Source organism: Manacus candei, unplaced genomic scaffold (genome assembly GCF_025592945.1).
Source record: "Manacus candei isolate 608988 ecotype Guabito, Panama unplaced genomic scaffold, ASM2559294v1 h1tg000014l, whole genome shotgun sequence".
NCBI classification, from domain to species: domain Eukaryota; kingdom Metazoa; phylum Chordata; class Aves; order Passeriformes; family Pipridae; genus Manacus; species Manacus candei.
In genome coordinates this window covers 38,080,833-38,102,717 of record NW_026138062.1, presented here as the reverse complement: position 1 = coordinate 38,102,717, position 21,885 = coordinate 38,080,833, and the positions used below count along the sequence as shown (strand labels likewise).

The 21,885-nt window shown below is 42.8% G+C and overlaps 1 protein-coding gene across 3 annotated transcripts in view; it reads right to left on the bottom strand.

Annotated features, from left to right (window-relative positions):
• Positions 1-19,189, bottom strand: part of LOC127467640 (protein O-glucosyltransferase 3-like) — a 62,441-nt gene extending 43,252 nt beyond the window's left edge. Inside the window, exons 1-2 of one of the 3 annotated variants that reach the window (XM_051779791.1) lie at positions 18,852-19,189; positions 1,889-2,046 (exon numbers count right to left, since the gene is read on the bottom strand). In XM_051779791.1, coding sequence (XP_051635751.1) covers positions 1,889-2,046; positions 18,852-18,970 — 277 coding nt within the window. In that variant the 5' untranslated portion in view covers positions 18,971-19,189. The remainder of the gene's footprint in view (positions 1-1,888; positions 2,047-18,851) is intronic. The other 2 variants (XM_051779792.1, XM_051779797.1) reach the window with 2 other exon arrangements.
• Between the last annotated feature and the right edge of the window lie 2,696 nt (positions 19,190-21,885).

Here is a 21,885-nt window from a genome sequence, read left to right as displayed (position 1 = left end):
CTCTACAACTACCTGAAAGGAGGTTGCAGCCAGGTGGGTGTCAGTCTCTTCTGTCAGGCAACCAGCAGTAGGACAAGAGGGCAGAGTCTGAAGCTCTGCCAGGGGAGGTTTAGGTTGGATATTAGGAAGAAATTTTTTATGGAGAGAGTAATCAGGCATTGGAATGGGCTGCCCAGGGAGATGGTGGATTCTCTGTCCCTGGAGGTTTTCAGTGCCACTGGATGTGGCACTTAGTGCCATGGTCTAGTAACCATGGTGGTAGTGGATCAAGGGTTAGACTTGATGATCTCAGAGGTCCTTTCCAACCCAGCTGATTCTATGATACAGTAGGAGGAACCCCTTGTTGCTAGCCAGGCTGGGAGCAAGGGCAGGAGTTCATTGCAATGTTAAACCCTCATAATCTGGCCCAAAGGGACCATGGGTGGGGACTGTAATGAAAATACCTTTGAATTCTTGTAGCCCATGATTTGAGTTGTATGTTATAGGAATTACTATAGCAGGAACCACCCAAGACAGTGCAGGATGAGCCTTGCAAGGAGCAGTGCCAAGTGCAGCAGTGGACAGCCTGAGCTGGCTTTGGTCCTCAGTAAGTCCATGCAACACACCACCTCTCCTGTCCAGGGTAACCACTATAATACATGGAGCCCGAAGTCATGAACTAAATGAACTCAGTGGACATTTTGTGGACATTAGTGGACATTTTACAGTTGTTTTACAGGGGTGAACCATAGACTAAGGGAATGTCACCTGTATCAAATGATGGGAAGGCAGCAGGGTAGTTAATGAGGATGTATTGGATAGTGTGGGACCTGGAAGTGATGTAAATGGTATGGAATGTGGTTTTGGCTGGGACAGTTAATTTTTTCCATAGTAGCTTGCATGGGGCTATGTTTTGGATTTGTGCTGAGAATAGTGATTATAATTCAGGGATGTTTTCATTACTGCTGAGCAGGGCTTACGCAGAGTCAAGGCCTTTTCTGTCTCTCACCCCATCCCACCAGTGGATGGGTAGGGGGTGCACAAGGAGTTGGGAGGGGATACAGCCAGGACAGCTGAGCCCAGCTGACCCAAGGGACATTCCATACCATATGGCATCATGCTCAGCAGTAAAATCTAGAGGAAGAAGAAGGAAGTGGGTGACATTCAGAGTGATGGCATTTGTCTCCTCAAGTCACTGTTATGTGTGATGGAGATGGCTGAACACCTGCCTGACCATGCACAGTATTGAATGAATTCCTTGTTTTGCTTTGTTTACATGCACAGCTTTTGCTTTACCTATTCAACTGTCTTAATCCACTTTTCTCCTTCCAGTTCTCTCCACCATCCCACTGTCGGGGAGTGCGTGAGCAGCTGTGTAATGCCTAGCTGCCGGCTGGGGGTAAACCACAACATTTTTGTACAAAGCAAACATCACTGCTTTGATTGGAAAACCACCAGTGTATTTACTATAATTACAGCAACTTCATCTTGATTATGAAAGAAAGTTTTAATTGTGAGGACAATTAATCACTGGAACAGCCTTGCCATGGAAGTGGTGGAGTCCCCATCACTGGAGGTTTACAAGATGTGACTGCAGAAAGTTCCAAATAAACTCATCTAGGTTCCCCTTCCAACAAAAGGTTGGACCTAATAACCTTCTGATGTCCTTCCAGTCTAGGCTGTATGGTATGGCATAACAGTATCAGGAATTTTCTGTTGTGACTCCCAGCTGTGATTTTAACAGTCTGCTTAAAGAAACATAGCCATTTTGAAAATATATCTTTGGTAAAACTATGATATGAGAAGAAAGTCTGCAGTTTCAGAAACTCTATGACACTCTAAAATGCTGTAAGACATTGGTTTGGTGACTGTTATAATATATAAAAGGAAATGGAAAAATGCAACTCACTGGTGTTTTTGCTCTTCCTTAGCTGATGCTCTAATGGTGGTTTTAACATTCTATTGACATCAGTGTAATTCTGAAATTTTTTTCTTTTTATTTCTTCAAACCATTCTCCAGTCACTCCTTGCAGCCCTTTTTCAGACTTTTTTCTCTTCAGAAGTTTGCTAGAAAGGGAAAAAAAATATTTTAAGCCATTTTAGATATTACAGGCACATCATTAAGAACTCTCCCTGGTGTTGATTTAAATATTTACAGTATATCTCTACATGTAATGACTTTTTAAAAGATACGGTTGGACATGATACATTCACAGCAATCACATAAAATTTTTTAATGACAGGAAAATTCTCCAGCTTAACAAATGACACTATGCGACCAGGTTAAGTGGATGACTCATATGGTTGATTTATTCTCTGTCTTGAAGAAGTGCATTCCTTTTCCTTGCAAAAATAAGGTAATAATTCATAAGCACTCTAAAACTAATTGAAAGTAACATTAAGTTCAGCCAATAATCGAATCAGAATAAATAACACCCTAACAAAGCAATTTTTGAAATATTTATTCACTCATTTAAGTAGAAGCAATAACAAGATTATTTTTATTTTCAAGAGGAAGATCACCAACGCCCTGACAGTGAGGTGTCCACTATACATTTTCTATGCAAAGGAGAATAATAAATTGTGAATTCAGCTAACAGATATTCATGCAACATGTTCAATGAGTTTATCAGATTTTCCTCTTTCCTTGCTGCATAGGGATTGTGCCTGTGTTTAATATGTATGGAGGCAACTAATAATGAATACATGAATGTTCTGCCACACTAAGGTGAAGACTGCACAAGCTACACACATGTGGTTGCAACTGAAGAAGTTATTTAGTAGTAAGTTCAGATTTTAGACCAAGAAGTCGGAGGAATTAATTGTTTAGCTGGACATAAAAGAACAAGGTACAGTTGCAAAGGAGTGGGAATAGTGCAATGGGCATGCAAAGTTACTTGTTTTCAAATGACATTACACAAGTGCCTAAAGTACAGATGTACATGCAGCAAATCCACACCCCAACTGATTCTGATGGCAACAAAACAAGACTTCGTGCACAGCCTGGAGATGTAATACCAACATTTGAGCAAGGCTTTCATGTAAATCTGCCACCTTAATCAGTGGTAAAACCCATACCTAGGAATACAGATGTTCTCAGAGAACATAAGTTATTTCTGTTATCGATAAAAACTCATCTGAGACAACACTGCCTCTCAAAATACACTTAAATATCTAGTCTGGAAATGGATATATTTTGATCTGGAATTTATACAGAGTACATTGTCCATACTAGCACCTACTGTTCATCTGGTGGCATCTGATGAACAGGAAGGCTGGAGGGAGACATTTTTGGAAAATGAGTACTTCCTTTGAAGATTACACAGCCACATGCACAAGTACTAGCCATTCCAAATAAACTTATTAGAAAGGCAAAAATGTTAATCATCACAGATATTACCACACCATGGGAGTGACTAAACACTGCATTCTGCAGCTTGGAACGCAGCCTGGCAGTGATGAGGAACAAGAGGGGATGAACAACGTGCTCTCAAGAGCCAACGCCATGACCTCACTCCTGTGGCCTCACCAGTAAGAAGCAGTAAAAGCACACAGAGCCAGGCATGAGGTACTCGGGGAGTGGCTGCAGCCACAGCGCCCGCCCAGTAAACAAGGCTACGGCAGTTCTGCTGAAGTCCCCGAAGTGGAGACCATCTGTTACAATGCATTCCCTCCGGAAGGAGACGCTGGGATCGCCGTTCCCAGTGGGAATGGCTGGGCGGGGCCCTGGCGCCACCCAGCGGCGGCATCCAGGATCACAGCTTGTCCCTGTGCGTGTCCCGGGGCAGGGCTGCGACCCCGCGCCCGCGGCCGGGAAGCGGGCAGGATGGACACATAACCGTCTATTCGCTTCACGTTTACGCATTCCAGAGACAAAGGAAAATACAAAACCCCCACACTTGCTCTAACGTCGACCATACGAGGCACTGCATGAACATGTCTTGCACTGAAAAATGTACTGGAAGTCTTGCGCAAACACTGACTTTAATGTTTAAACACGGTAAAATCTTTACGAGTACATGCTTGGCATTATCTGCAGTCATTATCTGTGAATGTACTGCTTTTGAATTGTGCTGTCATCCTCAACTCATCAAAGAAATCCTTTAAACTGCTTGTTCGTATTTGTATTTATATTTATGCGCACACGCAGGCCCACATATGGAACTCTATATACATAGTTATTTGAGCAACGAATAATATTAATATGATACACAATCTGTAATTGCAATATTGCATGACTATTAAGCACTTCTCCTCCGTGATGACTCCCCCACCAAACCACATCATTTCCCTTTATACCTGCTCTGTCAAGTTTATGTGCCCCCTCATGATACTAATGAATGACAGTTGTGAGCCAGAAGGAAAGCCAGTCTCAAGAAACAATTACAGCAGGAGATGGTATCTGCAGTGAGTATTGCAATGAACTTGCCTCTGAGGCAGTGCTATTGTTACTCAGATTACCACTTATATATTGAGACACTGCTCTGTAGGAGTATCAAAACACCTAGCGCCCTCTAAATCAAACGTACAAATCCTGCTTCCCTGTCTGCTCCATCCATCCTTCCTTCTTGTTTGTCTACAGCCATGTTTGGACACTTGAAGTCACTTCCTCTTGAGAGGAGACAACATCACTGTGATGGAAAAAGTACCTCTAAGCTGTTGTGGGATTAAAGGCAAGTCCATTCCCAGGATAACTTACAGGAGACTGCTCCACAAACCAGAGCTGGCAGCAATCCTAAATGACCTCACAGGCTACACCTTGTTACCTTTTGCCATCTATTATCCTACAGAGCATCTAAACTAATGAATCACTCAGGAGCGAGTTCTTTGCATTGGTTTTAAAAACATCGCTTCCTTATTGGTACAAGGATGTCCCAGTATTTCTTACGGACATCTCCAGGGAAAAGTTAACCTAAATGTTTCTATGTACTTTTATGTGGGTTATCATAAATATTGTCAATAGATGTGTAGCCTCTCCTGCCACTTCCTATTAGGGTAATAAGGAGCTTTAATTGCTACTGTAAGAGGAAAGGTATTTTCTTTACCATCGTCATCCTGAATATAAAGCAGAAGACAGATGCGCAAGGTAGTAGAAACCGGGTTGCCAAATAGGACATCTGGGGACACCTCTGCTGTTTGCAGGGGACAGAGGACTCAATCCCACTTTTGCCAAAGCAGAAATTATGATTTCTATTGATTTCAGCAGAGCAGGATTTGGCCCTAAAGGACTCTTACCACACACCTCACAAGAGAACAGATATACAGCATAAGGAATTGCATCAGGTGAAGGATAAGCAGGTGCAATTTGCTCATTGGATCAAAGCTCTCAGAAGACAAGGCTGAAAGGACTGCAGATAAAAACAGTGTTGAAAACATTAGATAAAAAATACAGGAGGGCAGATAACTTGCAAAAAGTTACCTAAACCAAGCTTTTCTCTTTGTTTACATTCCTTACTTTTTTAGCAAGGAATGGCTAGGGATGTTAAAAAACAGTGCCTGAAGAATTTGTTCTTTCCTAATTTTTTTACTTCAACTTATGCTCTTCCCACTGCTTTATACATTACGTCACACTGGTGAACTGTGCAACTCCACCACTTCTGTAACTAGTTATTTTTCTAGAAAACTCTGGGTGTTGTCACAGTCACGAGTAGCTCTAAAATGCAGTGTAGGAATGTTTTTTACTTAGAGTTCCTTTTAATGTTATGAAAATAATTTAAAGACATACTTTCAAGTTGTCATATTTGGAAAAAAAAGGGGAAAAGAAGTATTACTGGCAAGGGCAAAGACTACCACAGCTGAAGTAATTTGAAAAAAAATTATATCTGCCGTTTCCTAGAGACATATAATAGCAATAACAACAACATTCTGGTTACCAAGGTGCCAGAGGTAGGTGCAATCCTACCAGGAAGAAAAATAACAATACAGAGTCAACGTACTCTTTCTGAGCACCTCAGACACACAATAGGTCTATTTTCTAAGGCAGTCTTTATTCTTAGTAGCTGGTATATTTTTACTCACATTAAAGCATCTTTTGTTTATTTTTCTTTCGTATTGCTGTCTGTTTGGTTAATGAACCAAGTCAGTCTCATATGTAAAACATTATGCACAAGTAGGTGAATCACAGAGGAAAAATTACTCCCATGTTTTGGTTGCACATACTACAAGGCAATGTAAAAAGACCTAACTGAAAATGCACTTATTTTTTTTCCTCGATATTTCTAAAGTTAAGCATTTCTGCAGTAATTCTCTGAAAAATCAAGGTCTCCTCTATTTTGACGAACAAAATGTGTTGGAATAATGTTCCACTCTAACCTGCTAGGACGTAGCCAATCAACCATTCCAATTTAATTTTTCTTTCCCCTGAAATACTATTTTTTTAATCTAAGTCTTCATCCTTTTCATCCTTCTGTTGGTTTTGTTATTATGAATTCATTTTATAATGCCCATTAACCCACCAAGTTGCCTTCAGATGTATTTATCTGAGTAACTGAAGATGTGTGTGGGTAAAGAGGATGGGCCACAACAATGAAGAACAAAGAGTGTGTTGGTTCAGTTCTTGTTACTGACCCAAAGGCCAATTAATGTAATGGAAGGACTTTCACTATCCTGAGCAGGCATCAGGTCAGGGTGTGGGAGGGAGAGTCACCTACTGGTGATACTCCTGGATGGAAAGGGTAACTGGAAGCGCTAAGAAAGATTCACCTGAAGGGCAGGGTAAACACTTCACAGCCCAGCACTGAACTGTATGGGATATGTTTTCAATCCCACTTTGATGGCTGCATTGAGTTGCCAGCTCACAATTATCCCAAAATATTTAGATTCTGGAAATGTGCAAAACCAAATGGAAGTCAGAAGAAAGTGAAAAGGGAATTAATCTTCTCTAGTTTTTCCTCCCAGACTGTACATTTAATAGGCAGAAGAACTTAAAACACACATATACCACTTCTGCAGGATATCCTTTCAAAGTAGCAAGTAGGGCTACATAAACATAGTTGTAAACAGTAAATGTAATTTTGTCCTCAGAACACTTTCCTGACAATAGATATTGGAATCACACATTAAGCCCTGCTGTGTCTGTCAGGGACACAGTCAGGGAATATATGAGTTAAAGGCAGAACATCTTTTCTGCCCTTTCTGAAGATCCACCTTATCTGCTCATGGGGAAAACCCTTCCATTTCCATCTCTCTTGTTTTTCATTAAAAGGTGTGAAAAAAATCACAAATCTGACATTACTACACTAGTTCTATTGAGCAAATTTATTCTTTTAAATTGGGCTATGAGATAGCCCAATATAGTGGCAATGTGTAAATTGATTACACACAACCCACACACAGCGAGACTATCAGCATACATGAAACATTCTCATCGGACTTCCACTGTGTGTTGAATACTTCTTCCTACTCTATAAGTCACAATGGCTTTTGTGTCTATAATTCTTTAACTTAAGCACTCTCTGCACAGTGGCCAAAAGGTACCTCTGTTTTTTCCCCCAAAGCATTAACTTCTCATATTAAACTATATGAAATAAATATACTGCAGATGACTTACACTAGCTGCTGTTTTCCTTAATCAAGTCTAACACTCCTTTCCCCTTGAAGCTTTTCTCTGCTTCCCTGAGTAAGAGCACAGAATGACACTTTCCTTTGAAAAATAAAATTAGGAAATGTTGTAAGGTCAAAGACAAGGTTAATTCTCATGCTGACCATATAACTCCTCTCTGCTCTGGCAGCTCAGGAATCAGTAGTTCTCAGTTAAAGCCCTGAAATTAGAAGCTCATTGACTGTCTTCATAAAGTTAAGTTTTCAGAGCACAGAGCATTGAAAACAGATCACGGGAGCTGACGGGTGATTAATCACCCTTCTCAAGCTGTAACAATGCCTTAAAACGTTACTGTGTTACTATTTCTTTAGCAGCTACCCTGGGTTTTCAGTGAAAACATTGTTTCAGCCGGCTGGAACAAGTAGAAAAGGTGCTAAGTACATATCCTTTAAAATGTGTACATACTCAGAATATGAAAGCTTTTAGTCCTTTGGGCAGCTGGTCAATGAAAGTGAATGAGGTGGAATACTCAGCATATTCTATGATTCCGTGAATACTGCCAGTAATGTCACAACTGTCGGCGATCTTCCAGCTCAGCCATGACCCTGCCATTCCCTCTACAGTGTGTGCAAAACAGGGGAAAGCTCCACTCTGAGAATGTCTTACAGATGAGTTAAAATCTCTCTGTACAGGCTGCGAATGATAGGGAAAAAAAGGGTGTTACTTTATTATACTCTCAATACAAGCTGCCTACCAATGTTACAGAGCAATAACAAAACAAATCCATGATGCAATTGAAAGAAAGGCTATCCATCGTTTTAAAGTGTGTCATACAGCTTCTGAATGGTAGTAATTAATATCTCTAATGAGATTACTTCATTAATAGGTGTTTCCATTACCATTAATACATGCTAATAGAGGCAATGGATATAATTCTCCATGTAAAGATTCTTATTTGTTTGCAGGGATAGATGTACTCTCAATCCAAAACCATTGAATGACAGAAGTAAGTTTTCAGTTCCTGAATTCCTGTCCTGGAAATCTTACATGGAAATGCATATGTATATCATGCGTGCCACAAGATGGGTTGAATGGCTGAGGATCAGGTCTCTCAGTAAACCTGAAGCTAATGATTAACAGCAGACATATTTACTCTTCCAGGGCAGAGCTGCTAGTTGATTGTGAGACCTTTTATAAATATTGTTAGCATGCAAAGAGACAGTCATCTATGCAAGTATTTACAGCTCGGCCATGTATTATAAATTTAACTGCCTTACAAAGACATACAATGCAGATGCTATTGCTCGTGTTGTTTTAAGACTTTCTTTATGCAAAACCTTTCCCAGGAAACAATATAAGAGGAAAAAAAAGGAACAAGACACAGGCCAGGTGAGAACTCTGAATGAGGGGAGTTTGTTTCAAATTAAGACCAAGGTCTCACCTCTACAAGCAGGTTTGTGTATGACAGCCCTTGGGGCTGGACAGAGCCCTAAAACTGAGAGGCTCCAAACAGGCTTAGACATTAGTTTGCACAGAGCTAAGCTTGAAGCGTAGGGCTTTTGAAATATACCTCTGCAATCTCAGGTTAAGTGTGTAGAGTCTCACAACGAGCTGAGTTTACAATTCTGGACAACAGAAGTAAGACAGGTCTGAGTGTACCTGCAGACAGTTTATGTGTTACTGTATCACTACAAAAGCCTCATTTACATTGCTTTAAATTAAGGAAAGAGGTCACAAGAATTAATGTAAGCTTTAAATGTTGACACAGTGGATGTTTTTCATCTGGAAATGTAATGCTTATATACACGTATATAATATATACTTGTGCAGATCCTCTGCTATAGTAGCTTAGAATCTGACAACTCTTCCCCTGGAAATAGAAATATTATAGCATAATAATACTTTAAAATATAATATTTAGATGTATATAATTTTATATATACAAATAAATATGTATTTAACAACATACAAGCCTATAATGCAGGAAGAAACAGACTGCAGAGCACCCCAGTCACACTGCTGCAGCTTTCCCTGACTGCAGCTTTCTGCACTCAGATCCCTACATCTAAAAATCCAAAGATACAGCAAGTAGAAGTACTGTGGTTCCTTGATTATACTAACCACAAAATAAACTGTATGTAATTTATATGCAATAAAGTGTAAAAAGACTGCACTTTTCATCAATTACTCTTAGGTTTTGTTTTGTGGTTTTGATGTGTTTGGTCACAGTTAATATGGTACTAGCGCATTGACCTATTTATTTCAGAGGTAAGACTGAGGAAAAGAATATAGTTTCTGGTAGGAGTTTAAAACGCAGGCATTTAAATAGTTTATTACATTGAACAGCATTAATACAATAATTTAGCTGCAAAGAAGGATTAGAAGTATATTTCATTCGAACATTTAGGTGCACAAATCCTCACGAAAAAGTTCCACTTTCCCCTACCTGCTTTAATGAATTTCTTGCATGAAATACATAAGTAGTGAAATTCTTCAGACTGTAAGCTCTGAGGAATTATGTAATTTTTCATTATAAAACAAGTACAGAAAAAAACAAAACGAGGTCAGTCCATAGTTTATATAGTCCTGTGTTAAATTTGTGCAACAGAGAAGAAAAGGTCCTCTGTGCCCAAAGTTCAAAACTCCATTGGGCCAAACTCCACTTGACTTGAAAACTGGATTCAGAGAGCAGAAAGATTTTAAAGGATGATTAAAGTCAGTATACATACACCACTGACAAAACCTAAATTTTAAAGAAGAAATGGAAGCAGACACATGCAACATTTTTCAAATGCCATCAAAACAGTATCCAATAGAAACCAATGAACATCAGCTGAAGTCTTGACATACAGCCCAACTAGCTTTGCTCTCAGCCATTAGGGAGGCATTGCCAACAGCCACAACTACAAGAGGTGCAAGTGCTGCATGACAGATGGATATGAGAGTTGGATGTACCTCGGGGACCAAATTCAACAAAACTCCAGCACCTTGGGCTTCACCACAGAAAGCATATGCTGTAGTCTTTGACAGGACTACATGACACATATAACCTGAGCACAGCACTGGAGCAGAGATGTGCCAGTACAGGTGGGGAGATATCCAGCCACTTTGAACACAAATCAGACATGTTTCTGTGTCACACTTTTTTGACTTACTGGCATAACCAATTTACTATTTCTGAAATATGTGCAAGGACTTGAAGGTCTTGGGACACAGACAACGAGTAGAAGCTGTCAGCATGAGAAACTGATATTCATTTCTTTCCTTACAGCAGTGACAAGCAGTGGATGTTACACTTCAGTGGCATTACCTTCCAGAGGCCCAATGACCCTACACACGTGCCACTGGCATTACAAACAACTTTTAATAGACATATATAAGAAAGCTGAGCTAAAGTGAGAGTTTCATCAACTTTGCTGATGTTTTCAGCATTTCAGACAGTTCTCCAGGCACCTCCATGACTCTGCTTGCTTCTTCTTCCACCTAATGGCTATTTCCAATATCCACTAATGTCAATTATTAATTTAACTTCTGCACTTGAATTGTGGAGGAGACAGATGGTGTTGAGAATGTAGAGGCATTACTACTGAAAAGATCAAACATGGGAAGTGTACAGATTTCCTACAAGGTATACGATTCCTTAATTGGGTCACATCTCCATGGAAAACCTAACAAAATTGAACTATTCTGCATTAGTTATTCCAGAATAACTCCTCATATTGACTGTCTACTCAGTAGTTAATGCTTTCTTGTACTGCTGTGTCTGACCTATTTTTGAAGCCTGGTCAATTTATCCATATAGACAAAGTCCATTTAATTCTACTTTTACCATTAAGCTTGAACTTAGAAAATGTTTACTGATGGGCTTAACAGTAAGCATTGGCTTAAATCTCATCAATTTCAACAGTGTCTTATTTTTATGAGCCCTAGTGAAATCAGAATTGAGCTAGATAACAATAACAATAATAATCTTTGTGATTTTCATTTTTACATTATCTTGTCACTTGAAAATGCAAACATTAGCCTCAATAGCCTGAAAACCCTGGCACAAGGCCTCTGTCTGAATGAGCATGGGTCAAAGTGTCCTATGTTCTCCTTGCTTTTGTGGGTTTGGCCACTAGGGCCCTGGACCAGCTTGGGAGGAGCAGAGTTGGTGGCCTTGGAGAACAGTGCCGTGGAGACAGCCACAGGTCTCAGCAATGGCAAGCCCTCCTTTCCCTGGGAGCTGCTTTTAAAGGGAGGCTGTCCCACCGGGTCTTGCCCCAGTTACAGCCCCAGATGCATCCCCAGCTCTGTCTGTGCACAGCCACTGCCTTGACTCCCGAGCTGACATCCCAATCTGGCTTCATCCTGGCCATCCCACCCGTGGCCTGCCCAGCCATCATGGGACCATGGCTGACCCTGGTCACTGTCACTAGACCTGACCCTGACATGACTACATGACTTGACCTTGTCCCTGTATCATCACCACAGCCCTGCCCCATTACCACTAGGCTGTGGTGGACCTGTGTGCCCTCATCAGGCCTGACCCCGACCCTGGTTCTGACTCAGTCCCCCAGCCTGGCCACGCCACCACAGTGTCCAGCTGGGGCTGCCTGTCTGTCTTGCTGGGGTAGTGGGAGGGTGGGACAGGCCCTGGGAGCAAGTCCCTGCCCTGCCAGCCCTGTGGGGAGCCACCATGGGGAACCACCATGGCCCCAGTAACCTGAAGAAAGAAGAAATACATTCAGTGCACTACAGACAAGCTCTTTGAAATGTAACACAACTCAAAAGGTGATTCTGGGTCTCCGTCTGCCATCACACACACTATAGGAAGTCCCTTGCTCTCAAACACAAAGCTTTGGAGGAAAGGATTGACACTGGAATTAGTTCACTATGAAAGCACAAGACCAATGAGCTGGCAGCAATGCTGGTCCAGACCCTGCTCTGTAGATGTAAAACCGGAATTACACCACAGACTTTGGTCTAGTTAGCCCAGATGGACAGGGCTAAAAACTGACAGAGAAGAAGGCACATGCTGTGCCCACCTACCCCTGGCCATTTCTACCTGCTCTTCCTCATCCCAAGTGAAGTCCCAGTTCCTCCAGGACTCACAAGACAGGACTATGGAAAAACCACAAAGAGGAAAAAACTCGATATGCAACTTAACTAATTGCATTTGGTTACAGTACCTCCATTCAAACAAGGCAAGTCCCAAAATGGGATTATTTATGACAGTAATTGTTTACCAAAGTGTGTAAAGCTTTTTAGATCAGTCTTCCCTGCCATCTTTGCTTCTATTTGCACTTCTTTTGCATATTAGTGCTTCAAGGCTGCAAGGACCTATTTTCCTAAGTGTTGACAAACCACTAAACATGCAGGTGGCACAGTATCAGTGGAAAGTAATAATAGTATCTCCTCCACAAACAAGACACAATAGAACACTTGCGCCCTGAGACATTCCCGGGTGGAGTATCTCTTATGAAAGAATTTCTTTATTAATGCTTTGTTCAGGGAGGAAGCTCCACTGAAACAACAATATTCCCAAGTAGTGCTCTCCTGGTATCCGGCCTGCTCTCCTCATGTATTTTGGAGTTCATTCTAAAAATTCTTTGTAATTTTGAGGAGTTGGCCCCCAAATCTAGATCTCTAACACCCAATAAATTACTCTTAGTCTCCAAGAGGGTAAAGAGGACTACTTCTGTGAATACGACAAAACAAAGGCTGTAATGGCATACCCCTCAAATTGTAAGCAAGACAATATAATTGAAGCACCTAGTATGAGTATGCTCAAATACATACAAAGCTGAGTATGTCTGCACTTCTGCAACAAATGCCTTCCCAAGGTTATGAGAATGGAAAAAGATGAAAAGATACATTTCCCATGCACAGTTTTATTCCCACGTTCTATTGGCAGACCCATGAGAGTAAATGTTGACCAAGAAAATACAGTAAGGAATTACATGCAACAAATGAACTCAGTAGATGATCTGTGGTGAGGCAGTAAGAACAGTTGTGTTCCTGTAGCAAATAAGTACATCCGAATGATTTATTGCAAAGACTGTTTAGAACAGTCTAAGGAGAGGATTCATCTTTCCCACAAGAATCATATGTTGTTAATGGGTCAGCAAGAGTGAAGGACTGAGTGGTGCTGACTGTACCTGCCAATTAATTTCATATGCTTTTCAACTTTTAATTTGAGGATAAATTAAAACAAACCCCTGCTTTGCTGCCACCTATTCTCGTTGTAATCTGTAAAATAAATCTACTAAATAAATTAAAAAAAAAAGGTAAAAAACAACTGGAAAAGAGCAAAACAAATTAATGCAAATGGAATAAGTGCTCTTCTCTTCCAAAAGTTCCATTCCCCTTTCTTCTTTTTTTCAGTTCCTATTCATAGACAGTGCCTGGTGCCCAAAATATGCTCTAGAGCTGGTAATTAAGTTTTGCCATTCTTCCTATTGAAAAAGAGAAAGAAATCCTTACACAATAAAGGCATAGTTAGTTTTCGAAACATGATCTAGAAGATACAACTGCTATTCAGGGAGGCAGGTTCATTTCCCCATTCAGTGGCTCAGTCCCTCAGTTATTTTCAATGTCCTGTTTGAAAGTGAAGATAAGAGTATTTCCCTTTTTCTCAAGGATTAATAAACAAGACCAGCACAAGGCTATTGTATGTGGTCATAATAGGAACATTATATGAAACAGACAAATCTCCTAAATAAAAGTTATTAAAGAAGAGAGAGTTCTTGTGCGCTTTTAAAAATATTTTCTATTTATCCTTAGCTCTTCTGCTATATCTCCCAACCATCCATTTCTTGGACAACCTGCAACTGTACCAGTTGTTCCCACTGTTCCAATGCCACATCCCCCTACCTGCAGCCTCTTTTAAGTAGCTGGCTCCATGTTTCCTGGCTCCTCTCAGCTGCTTTCTGTGGGCCCTGGTGCTGCTCCAGCAGTGGAGGTGCATCTCAGCACCCAGTGCTCAGACACTATGAGGCATCAGAGCCCCAGAGCTGCCGGGGAAGGTACCTGCTGGGGCACTGCCCGCCTCTCCACACTGCAGAGGGAGGAGCTTCCTTGGAGATGAAAGGCAGTAGCTCCACCTCTGTATCCCATAGCTTCATGCCCTACTACTGCTAAGCCTTCCTACAGGGACTGTCAGTTCCTCTGCTACCTTCCAGGCTCTGAAGTGCTGTCCTGAAGAGATGGGAAGCAGCCAGCCTCCCTTCCCCCTACCCATTAGCTTCTTGGATAAAGGACAGAAAAGAGAAGCACCTACAGGTTTGTTAAGCCTTTGGGACCTGGGGCTCTCCATGCAAATATTAGCTGTCAATTCTTTTTTTATTTCTGTCTCCAGCAGCTGCAGAACAACACTGAGGAGGATGAACTGGGTGCACTCTGAAGTCTTGAAACCATAAGTCAAATAACATCTGGAGTGTTTTTATGTTGTGATTTTCAGGGCTATTTCATTATATATGGAAAGGTGACCTGTGGTGTTAGTAACTGAGCCTACAGCAGGCATTCATTGTGTTCTTACGGAAATTGAATTGCTAAGGAGCCATCTGAACATGCAGTCATACTGCACTTTGATCATGTTATATTCCTCCATATCTTCTCCTGGGCATCTAACTGATTGAAATATTTGTTGGAAAGAACCTCCTTCCACAAGCATCTGCAAAATCACCAGTTTCATTAACCAGGCTTACTAAACTAGCATTTCATAAATTGAATTGGACTTCTGCCTTGACAGTGCAATTACTATTATGGAACAATGCATGTATATTGATATACAGACCCTAACCTCCATCTCTCTCCCATGCTAACACTTATGATAAATGAGGTTTTCTCCGAATTGGTATTATGAATGAGATGGACTGGATGAACAAAGAATACTGAAGCCAAGTGTTACCCAAGTCCAAAACTAACATTTTCTTTTAAATTAAATACGTGATTAATAAGTTTCTGAATTATTTTCAGTGCATATAGCAGTGAACAGCCATGTGAGGTATACCAAAGCTGACTGTTGCTGCTTCTCTGTTTCGAGGAAGAAGGTGTCAGATACGGCTGATTTGCTGTGGCTGTGCAAAGGTGCTGCTGAGAGGAGCCACCAGAGGGCACTGGAAAGAAAACAAGACAAAAAATGTCCTGTCAGTCCTGGGAACCTGCAGCCCAGGGCACATCAGGAGCTGGGCTCCCTGCCAGTGGCAAGAACAAATAAAGGTCCAACAGGACACACAGTTCATTTCTGCATAAAAGTGAAAGCAATACTGAGAGGTCTTCCAGGCTAGGCTTAGAGGTCTGAAGCCTGTCAAGGGAGCCAAGAAAAGGCCGACAGTACCCAGAGAATGTGCAGGGGCATCAGGAGGAACAGGGAGGGACAACTATAAGTGGGGCTGAGAATTACACAAAGGCACACAATTGACCACCTAACTCACACGTTCCCACTCCACACAAAGGCTATAGAGAGAAAGGGAGATGACAGGGGTTGTATAAAGCAACTAGCCTTATCCCAGAAAATATCCCCAATATGCATCTGATTTCACAAAGGTGTGGGCTGTCTGGGTGAAGAGAGAAACAATGGTTCTACCCAGTTTCCAGTGTATGTAAGCAATAAGAAAAGAAAAACTATATATATTTATCTGGAAACAATTACAAGCTCAATACATTTGAGGAGGAATTTGAGGAGGTCAGTATTTCATGTTGCACTGCAATACATTTGTGTTTATCTGAAAATCAACTCCCCTGAACTATAGTTGTCATGTGTCGAACACAATAAACCACACAGAATGCCAGGATTCATCCTCTGATCTTATTTCATATTTTGAAATTAACTAGTGTTAACATTTTTCTATATAACAAATGCAACTTGTAAAAAGAGAAAAGTTTGTTCCTGCTTTTTTGATTCCAGAGTTACATCTGGGAATGGATTTCAATTTTTCATTGATCTTTCAAGACACTGGCAGACAGCTATGTGCTTGCTCGTATGATATCAAACAGCATGGACAAGATCAGCGCAGTCATTAGAACCTGACTTGGGATCTGCCAGCAAATGCTTCATTCCCTCTGTCAATCCCATCTAGATCATTCTATACAGGGACCTATACTGTAAATACAGATGGTCACTGAACAAACTTGACCAGTGAGCCTGATGTTTGTTATTGACTTGCTCTCTGGCTCTGCCCAGCTCCAACTAGCTCTTTACAAAACCATGCTCCAGAGCAGTTCAAAGGACAACTCACTTCAGTAACTCTGTGCAAACAAAAGCAGTATTGATGGCACTGCTCCCTCCATTCCACAGCCCTTCCTACATGCCTCATTTGATTGATGGCATAAATCAAATAGCTTCAAAATCACACTTTTAAAATATCCCAGGAGTGGGTTACCACAGTGCTCAGGCATTATTTTAAAACTTTTAAACTGAAAAAAGTCTACAAAGTTAATTATCAAAATAATAGTAATAAGAATGACATGGAGGAAGGCATATGGGACAAAGAGGAACAAATGCAATTTTGTTTAGAGCCTCTGAAGCTCACTGTGGTCATATAGGAACTGCAGGATTTGGCCCTCCAGGGTGATCACTGTTATTACTTTGATTATAGTAGCACAGGACAACACCACACAGACTGGAACCGGTCTTCTCCTGATGGGAGTCCCCTGGCCTGAAGAGCTTACAGTCTAAATAAGACCAGGTAGACAAGTGGAGTGAGAAAGAAAGTAGTTTTATTAGGCCCAAGAGAGATTAAGAAACTAGCCCAAGGACACATACAAAGCCTTTGAGAGATCCAGAGTTTAACCTAGATTTTCAGTATGGCGCCTTGGTCATAAACACTTCGCCTATCTTCTGCTCAAGCTGTGAATGCCTCTTCAGCTGAGGTTTAAACAGACTACATCTCAGTAAAGCATCACCAGAAACATCCTGTTATACCATGTTTATTTTGACAGCTTTTGCATAGAGAACACTTTCTATTGACAAAGTCCTAAGCACACAGATGGAGAAAGGAAATTTGGGGGCAGGTGAAAGCCTTGAGTTCAAGCGCAGGCTATTGCTTCACAAGACTCTGTACATCATTGAAAGCCTCAATGCGTTTACTCCACCTTCAGTCTCAGCCAGGGTTTTAAGCTATCCAGCTATGTAATTCCCCCTATCCAGCAAAATATTCCTCCTTTTTTGGGGGGTCATAATGGGACACATGGAACAGAAATTAATCAAAGAAAGAAAAGTAATACCAAATTATGGAAGAAAGAAATCACCAAACTTAACTCAGTCTGGGTTCATGTGCCACAGAAAACTAAGACAAGTTTAAGATGTAAGTCAGTGTTGACATATAATGTTTAAACATGCCCATCATAAAATGCACTTAACTGAAATAAAAAATACACAATACAAAAATCCACTTGACGGAAGTGTTACTCATTAACATTCCTTCTCCATCTTACACGAAAGAATTACTTGTGAAAAGTGCCCACTTGCGAATCTGAGAGAACACTGCCTTTCACTTCACAAGGTACCAAGTCTCACCTGGGGGAAGAAATTATAACCTTTAATGATAAACGGCTCATTTTTCCAGCATAGTTTCTATTAATTCCTCGACGTTTGCTCTCACTATCCACACAAATAGCTTGGATGATTGCATACGGGAGATATAGACTAGAAGCAAGGTCGAGGTTGCCCTATATCTTCATAAGGCACAGGACATTCAATTAAGTCACTTTCATGAGTCTTGTGAACAGCCTTTCAGTCAGGTGAGTGCCTGGCTTGGTTTCCAAAAGCTGCCCCGATCGGCTCCGGGATCTGCTCGAGAGCTGCAGAGCCGCCGCCTTTCCCTGCAAGGTCCGGTACAACTTCCCCGTCGCCGTGGTCTCCCGGGTACCGGTGTTTAGCCCACACCCCCAGCCAGCAGCACGGCGGAGAACAGAAGCGGCCTCCTCCTCCTCCCCGGGGAATGAGAGGTGCCAAGGGAAGCCGCAGCCGTGACTCAGAGCCGTCTCTGTCACAACACGCGTTTCCCAAACGCTTCAGAAGCCCGACTTCCAGATGCTTCAGAAGCCCGGCTCGGGCGGCCCCGCAGCCGCCGGCGCTAGCAGGAAGGACTGGCGCTCCCCGGTGTCCCGGCAGGATCGCCGCTTCCCACTGGGAGCGCAGCCCTCTCTGCCGCGCAGCACCGCTGCCCCCGCAGCGCCCTAACCGGCGCAGCCCCTTCGCGGCGGGGCTCCCTCCCTCCCTCCCGCTGCCCCTTTTCCCTCTCTTCCCGTCGGGGCTGGGGCCGCGCGCCCCGCAGACCCCGCTCTGCGCCTCCAGCTCCGCGCGGGCGCGTCGGGCACGGATGGGGCGGGAGCGGAACCCGGTTACCTGACTCTGTCCTTCTCTGCCCGCCGGAGCTCCGCGTCCCTCTGCAGCACCCGGAAAATCGCCCTGGCTTCCTCCTCGTTCAGAAAACTGAGATCTGGCCCCTGGGGCGCTGCGGTCATGGCTTTGCTTATCGGCGGGCGGGCGGGCGGAGGCGAGCGGGCAGCGGTGACCCCCGCGGAGCGCGGGGCCACACCAGCATGGCCGGACCCGGCAGGACCGCGCACGCCGGCACCCGCGGGACGCGTTTCCCCCTGGACGGCGGGAGCTGCGGGCGCTCGGTACCGCCCCGCACCGCCCCGGCGCGGATGGGCAACACCCTCCGGAGCCACCGCAGCGCAGCCCGGTGGGGCGGGGCGGGACGGGGAGGGGCAGGGCAGGGCAGGGCAGGGCAGGGCAGGTGGGGGAGATGGTAGCGCTGTCGGGGCCGGAGCTGGATGTGGAAGGGGAGTTGGAGTCGCTGGTCGCCTCGTGTCCGTGTCGTACAGCGGGCGGCCCGCGTTGAGTGGGGTGTAGCGCGGTGTTTGCCTTGCCGCTGCCAGGGGAACTCACGCCCGCCCGGCGTGCCCGCTGCAGGCCGGTGCGGTTCCCCCCGTGGCGATCGCGGCGCGGTTCCCGCCAGGCAGCCCCGCCACGCCTATTCCCTGCTCCTCGGGCACCGGAGCGCGGCTCCCCGGCCGCCCCTCCGCTCGCCGCGTCCCGCCGCTCCAGAAGGTCGTGTCCGTAGTCTTGCGGATTGGATACAGAGGCAGCTTTTCCCACGAGGGAAGAACGGGGCAGTGTTTCCGATTTACTCTCCTTTAAGGTTTTCCCGAAGAAATAGCAGAGAACGGAAGTTCTTGACCTGGGCGTTATAGTAACATCTGGGAAGTAATTTCATTCTGATTCCATTCTAAAGGCTCTAATGCAACTCAGCTTTGTGCTGGTGGGAGCACCACGCACTGCAGTGTCTCCCCAAAGTATGTGTCTATCTACTACGCTGCACTAGTTGAATAGTTTGTAAAATGTCCTTTGAAACTTTTCCATTGAAGAAGGGCTTTATTCAGGACTGAACTGCAACAGAAAAAGAAAACTGTGGTGAAAGAAAACACAGGTTTTGTTATGGCAAAGCAAGTCAGTGGAAACCAGCAGGGCAGTGTGCAGTGAGAGTGGGGCTGAGGTGCATGCAACCACCTTCCCACCCTGCAGCAGGCTGATGTGAGGCTTGGGGAGAATGTTTCCCCACTAGGAAGTTGAGTGGTGCAAGTGGAAATAAGGACCTTAGAGCACAGTGGGAATAACAGGTTGCAGGAAGCTCCTTGTTTTGGTGTAGCTTCTGGCATCACTAGTCTGGTCTAAAGAGGAATTTATGTGATTCCTAGTGACCAAACAACAAAAACAAGGCTATGAGACAATTGATGCAAACATAATGAAAACTGTGAAGAATTATGATGTGGAGAGGAGGTGTCTCCCACAGAAAAAAGACAGTGAATTTTTAATAGTGTATAGGAGATGCTTCTGGGCAAAGCCCAAGCATGTTGTTTCTAAAGGTGCAAGAGCCATAGCTGTCCCAGGACCACTAAGAGAACTTCTCTCTAAGGGTAAACGTCCTGTCCTCCCCATTCTGTTGTGGTGAGCGTAACAGAGTGACTGTTTTACCAGCAGAAGCTGAGTGTATGTAGTTCTTCTGGAGACTCTCCCAGGCAGTTATTTAGACATCACTCTCCCTTCTGACCGGCATATGCAGGATATGGGAAGCAGTTGCATCATGCTGGATCTGCTCCCAGAGCTGAGGGGCAATGTGATAACATTTTTTCTGTACATCACTTGCAGTAAACCTCATCAGTGCCCACACTTTCCTTAAAAACATTTCATCTTATTGATGAAGTTGTGGGTTTTTTTAATTTCTTGTGCAAACATCTAAGATATCCCTGCTTGATGCAGTGGACTGGACTAGATGACCTTTAAAAGTCCCTTCCAAACCAAAAAAATTCTATGATTCTATGATAAAAAATATATACATACAGACAGAATATATAGGAAGGATGTGCATTTTCTTATGAGTTTGCAAAGGAAGTTATTTATTACAGTTCTTAAAAGTAAAGGGTGTCATTCACCCATAAGTTCGGTGAGTGTCTGTAATTGTATTTATCCTGCATGTAGGTCAAGAATGGAATTGTATTTCTAAGTTTCTGTCATCCTTTTCCTTAATTTCTAGCAATCTGATAATTGGAACTTTTTTCACCACCATCAAAATGTCTGTTATTTTTAGTGCAGAGAAAACCAGGGACAAGATGTTGATTTCATGTATAATCAATGTACAGTCTTTCAGGTATTAAGAAAGAAATCATTTTTTCATTCTGTACAAAGCAACAGAATTGTATAGAAGAGTGACAAGTACATACACTAGTGGCTTTAGAGAGATGCTGCAAGACATCATGGCAGTTATTGTTTCAATGACTTTTATCCAGAATATTTAGAGATTTGGGCACAGCCATGTTGTATGGTAAGAAGACCTTTGTTTTACACAGCATCTGTGGTATGTCATATCAGCATTACAAAATATGTGTTGGACCATGACTAGAAAGAGCTGCTATCTGTAGAGTCTTCTACCAGAAATTTATTTTGTGAAAAATAACTGCTTTTCCAAATGTCCCTTCATTACTCCATCTCACTTTATGTGTTATATATGGATCATGATGGCAAGAAAACACTACCTGTATTCCAGTACTGAGTCTCTAGTGCCTTATGTGCTTTAACTTCTGTTGCATAAACCTTAGATAAGATACATGCTCAAAATTTTTTTCCATGTTTTTTAGCTAACAGCTGTTCCAGGAAGATACAGAAGTGTTTTCTTGTAAATAAGTAGCATTTCTTGTGTTTAGGAACCTGAAACAGAGGACCAAAATAGCATAGGAGAGGCTGCAGACATGAGATGTCATTAGTAATGTTAATTGCCAATGCCACTAAAGAGGATGCTGACACATATACCTTAATTATAGGGCAAATTCTTAAAAAATTGCATTTTACAAATACTGCTGTACTAAAGGGTGGTGTT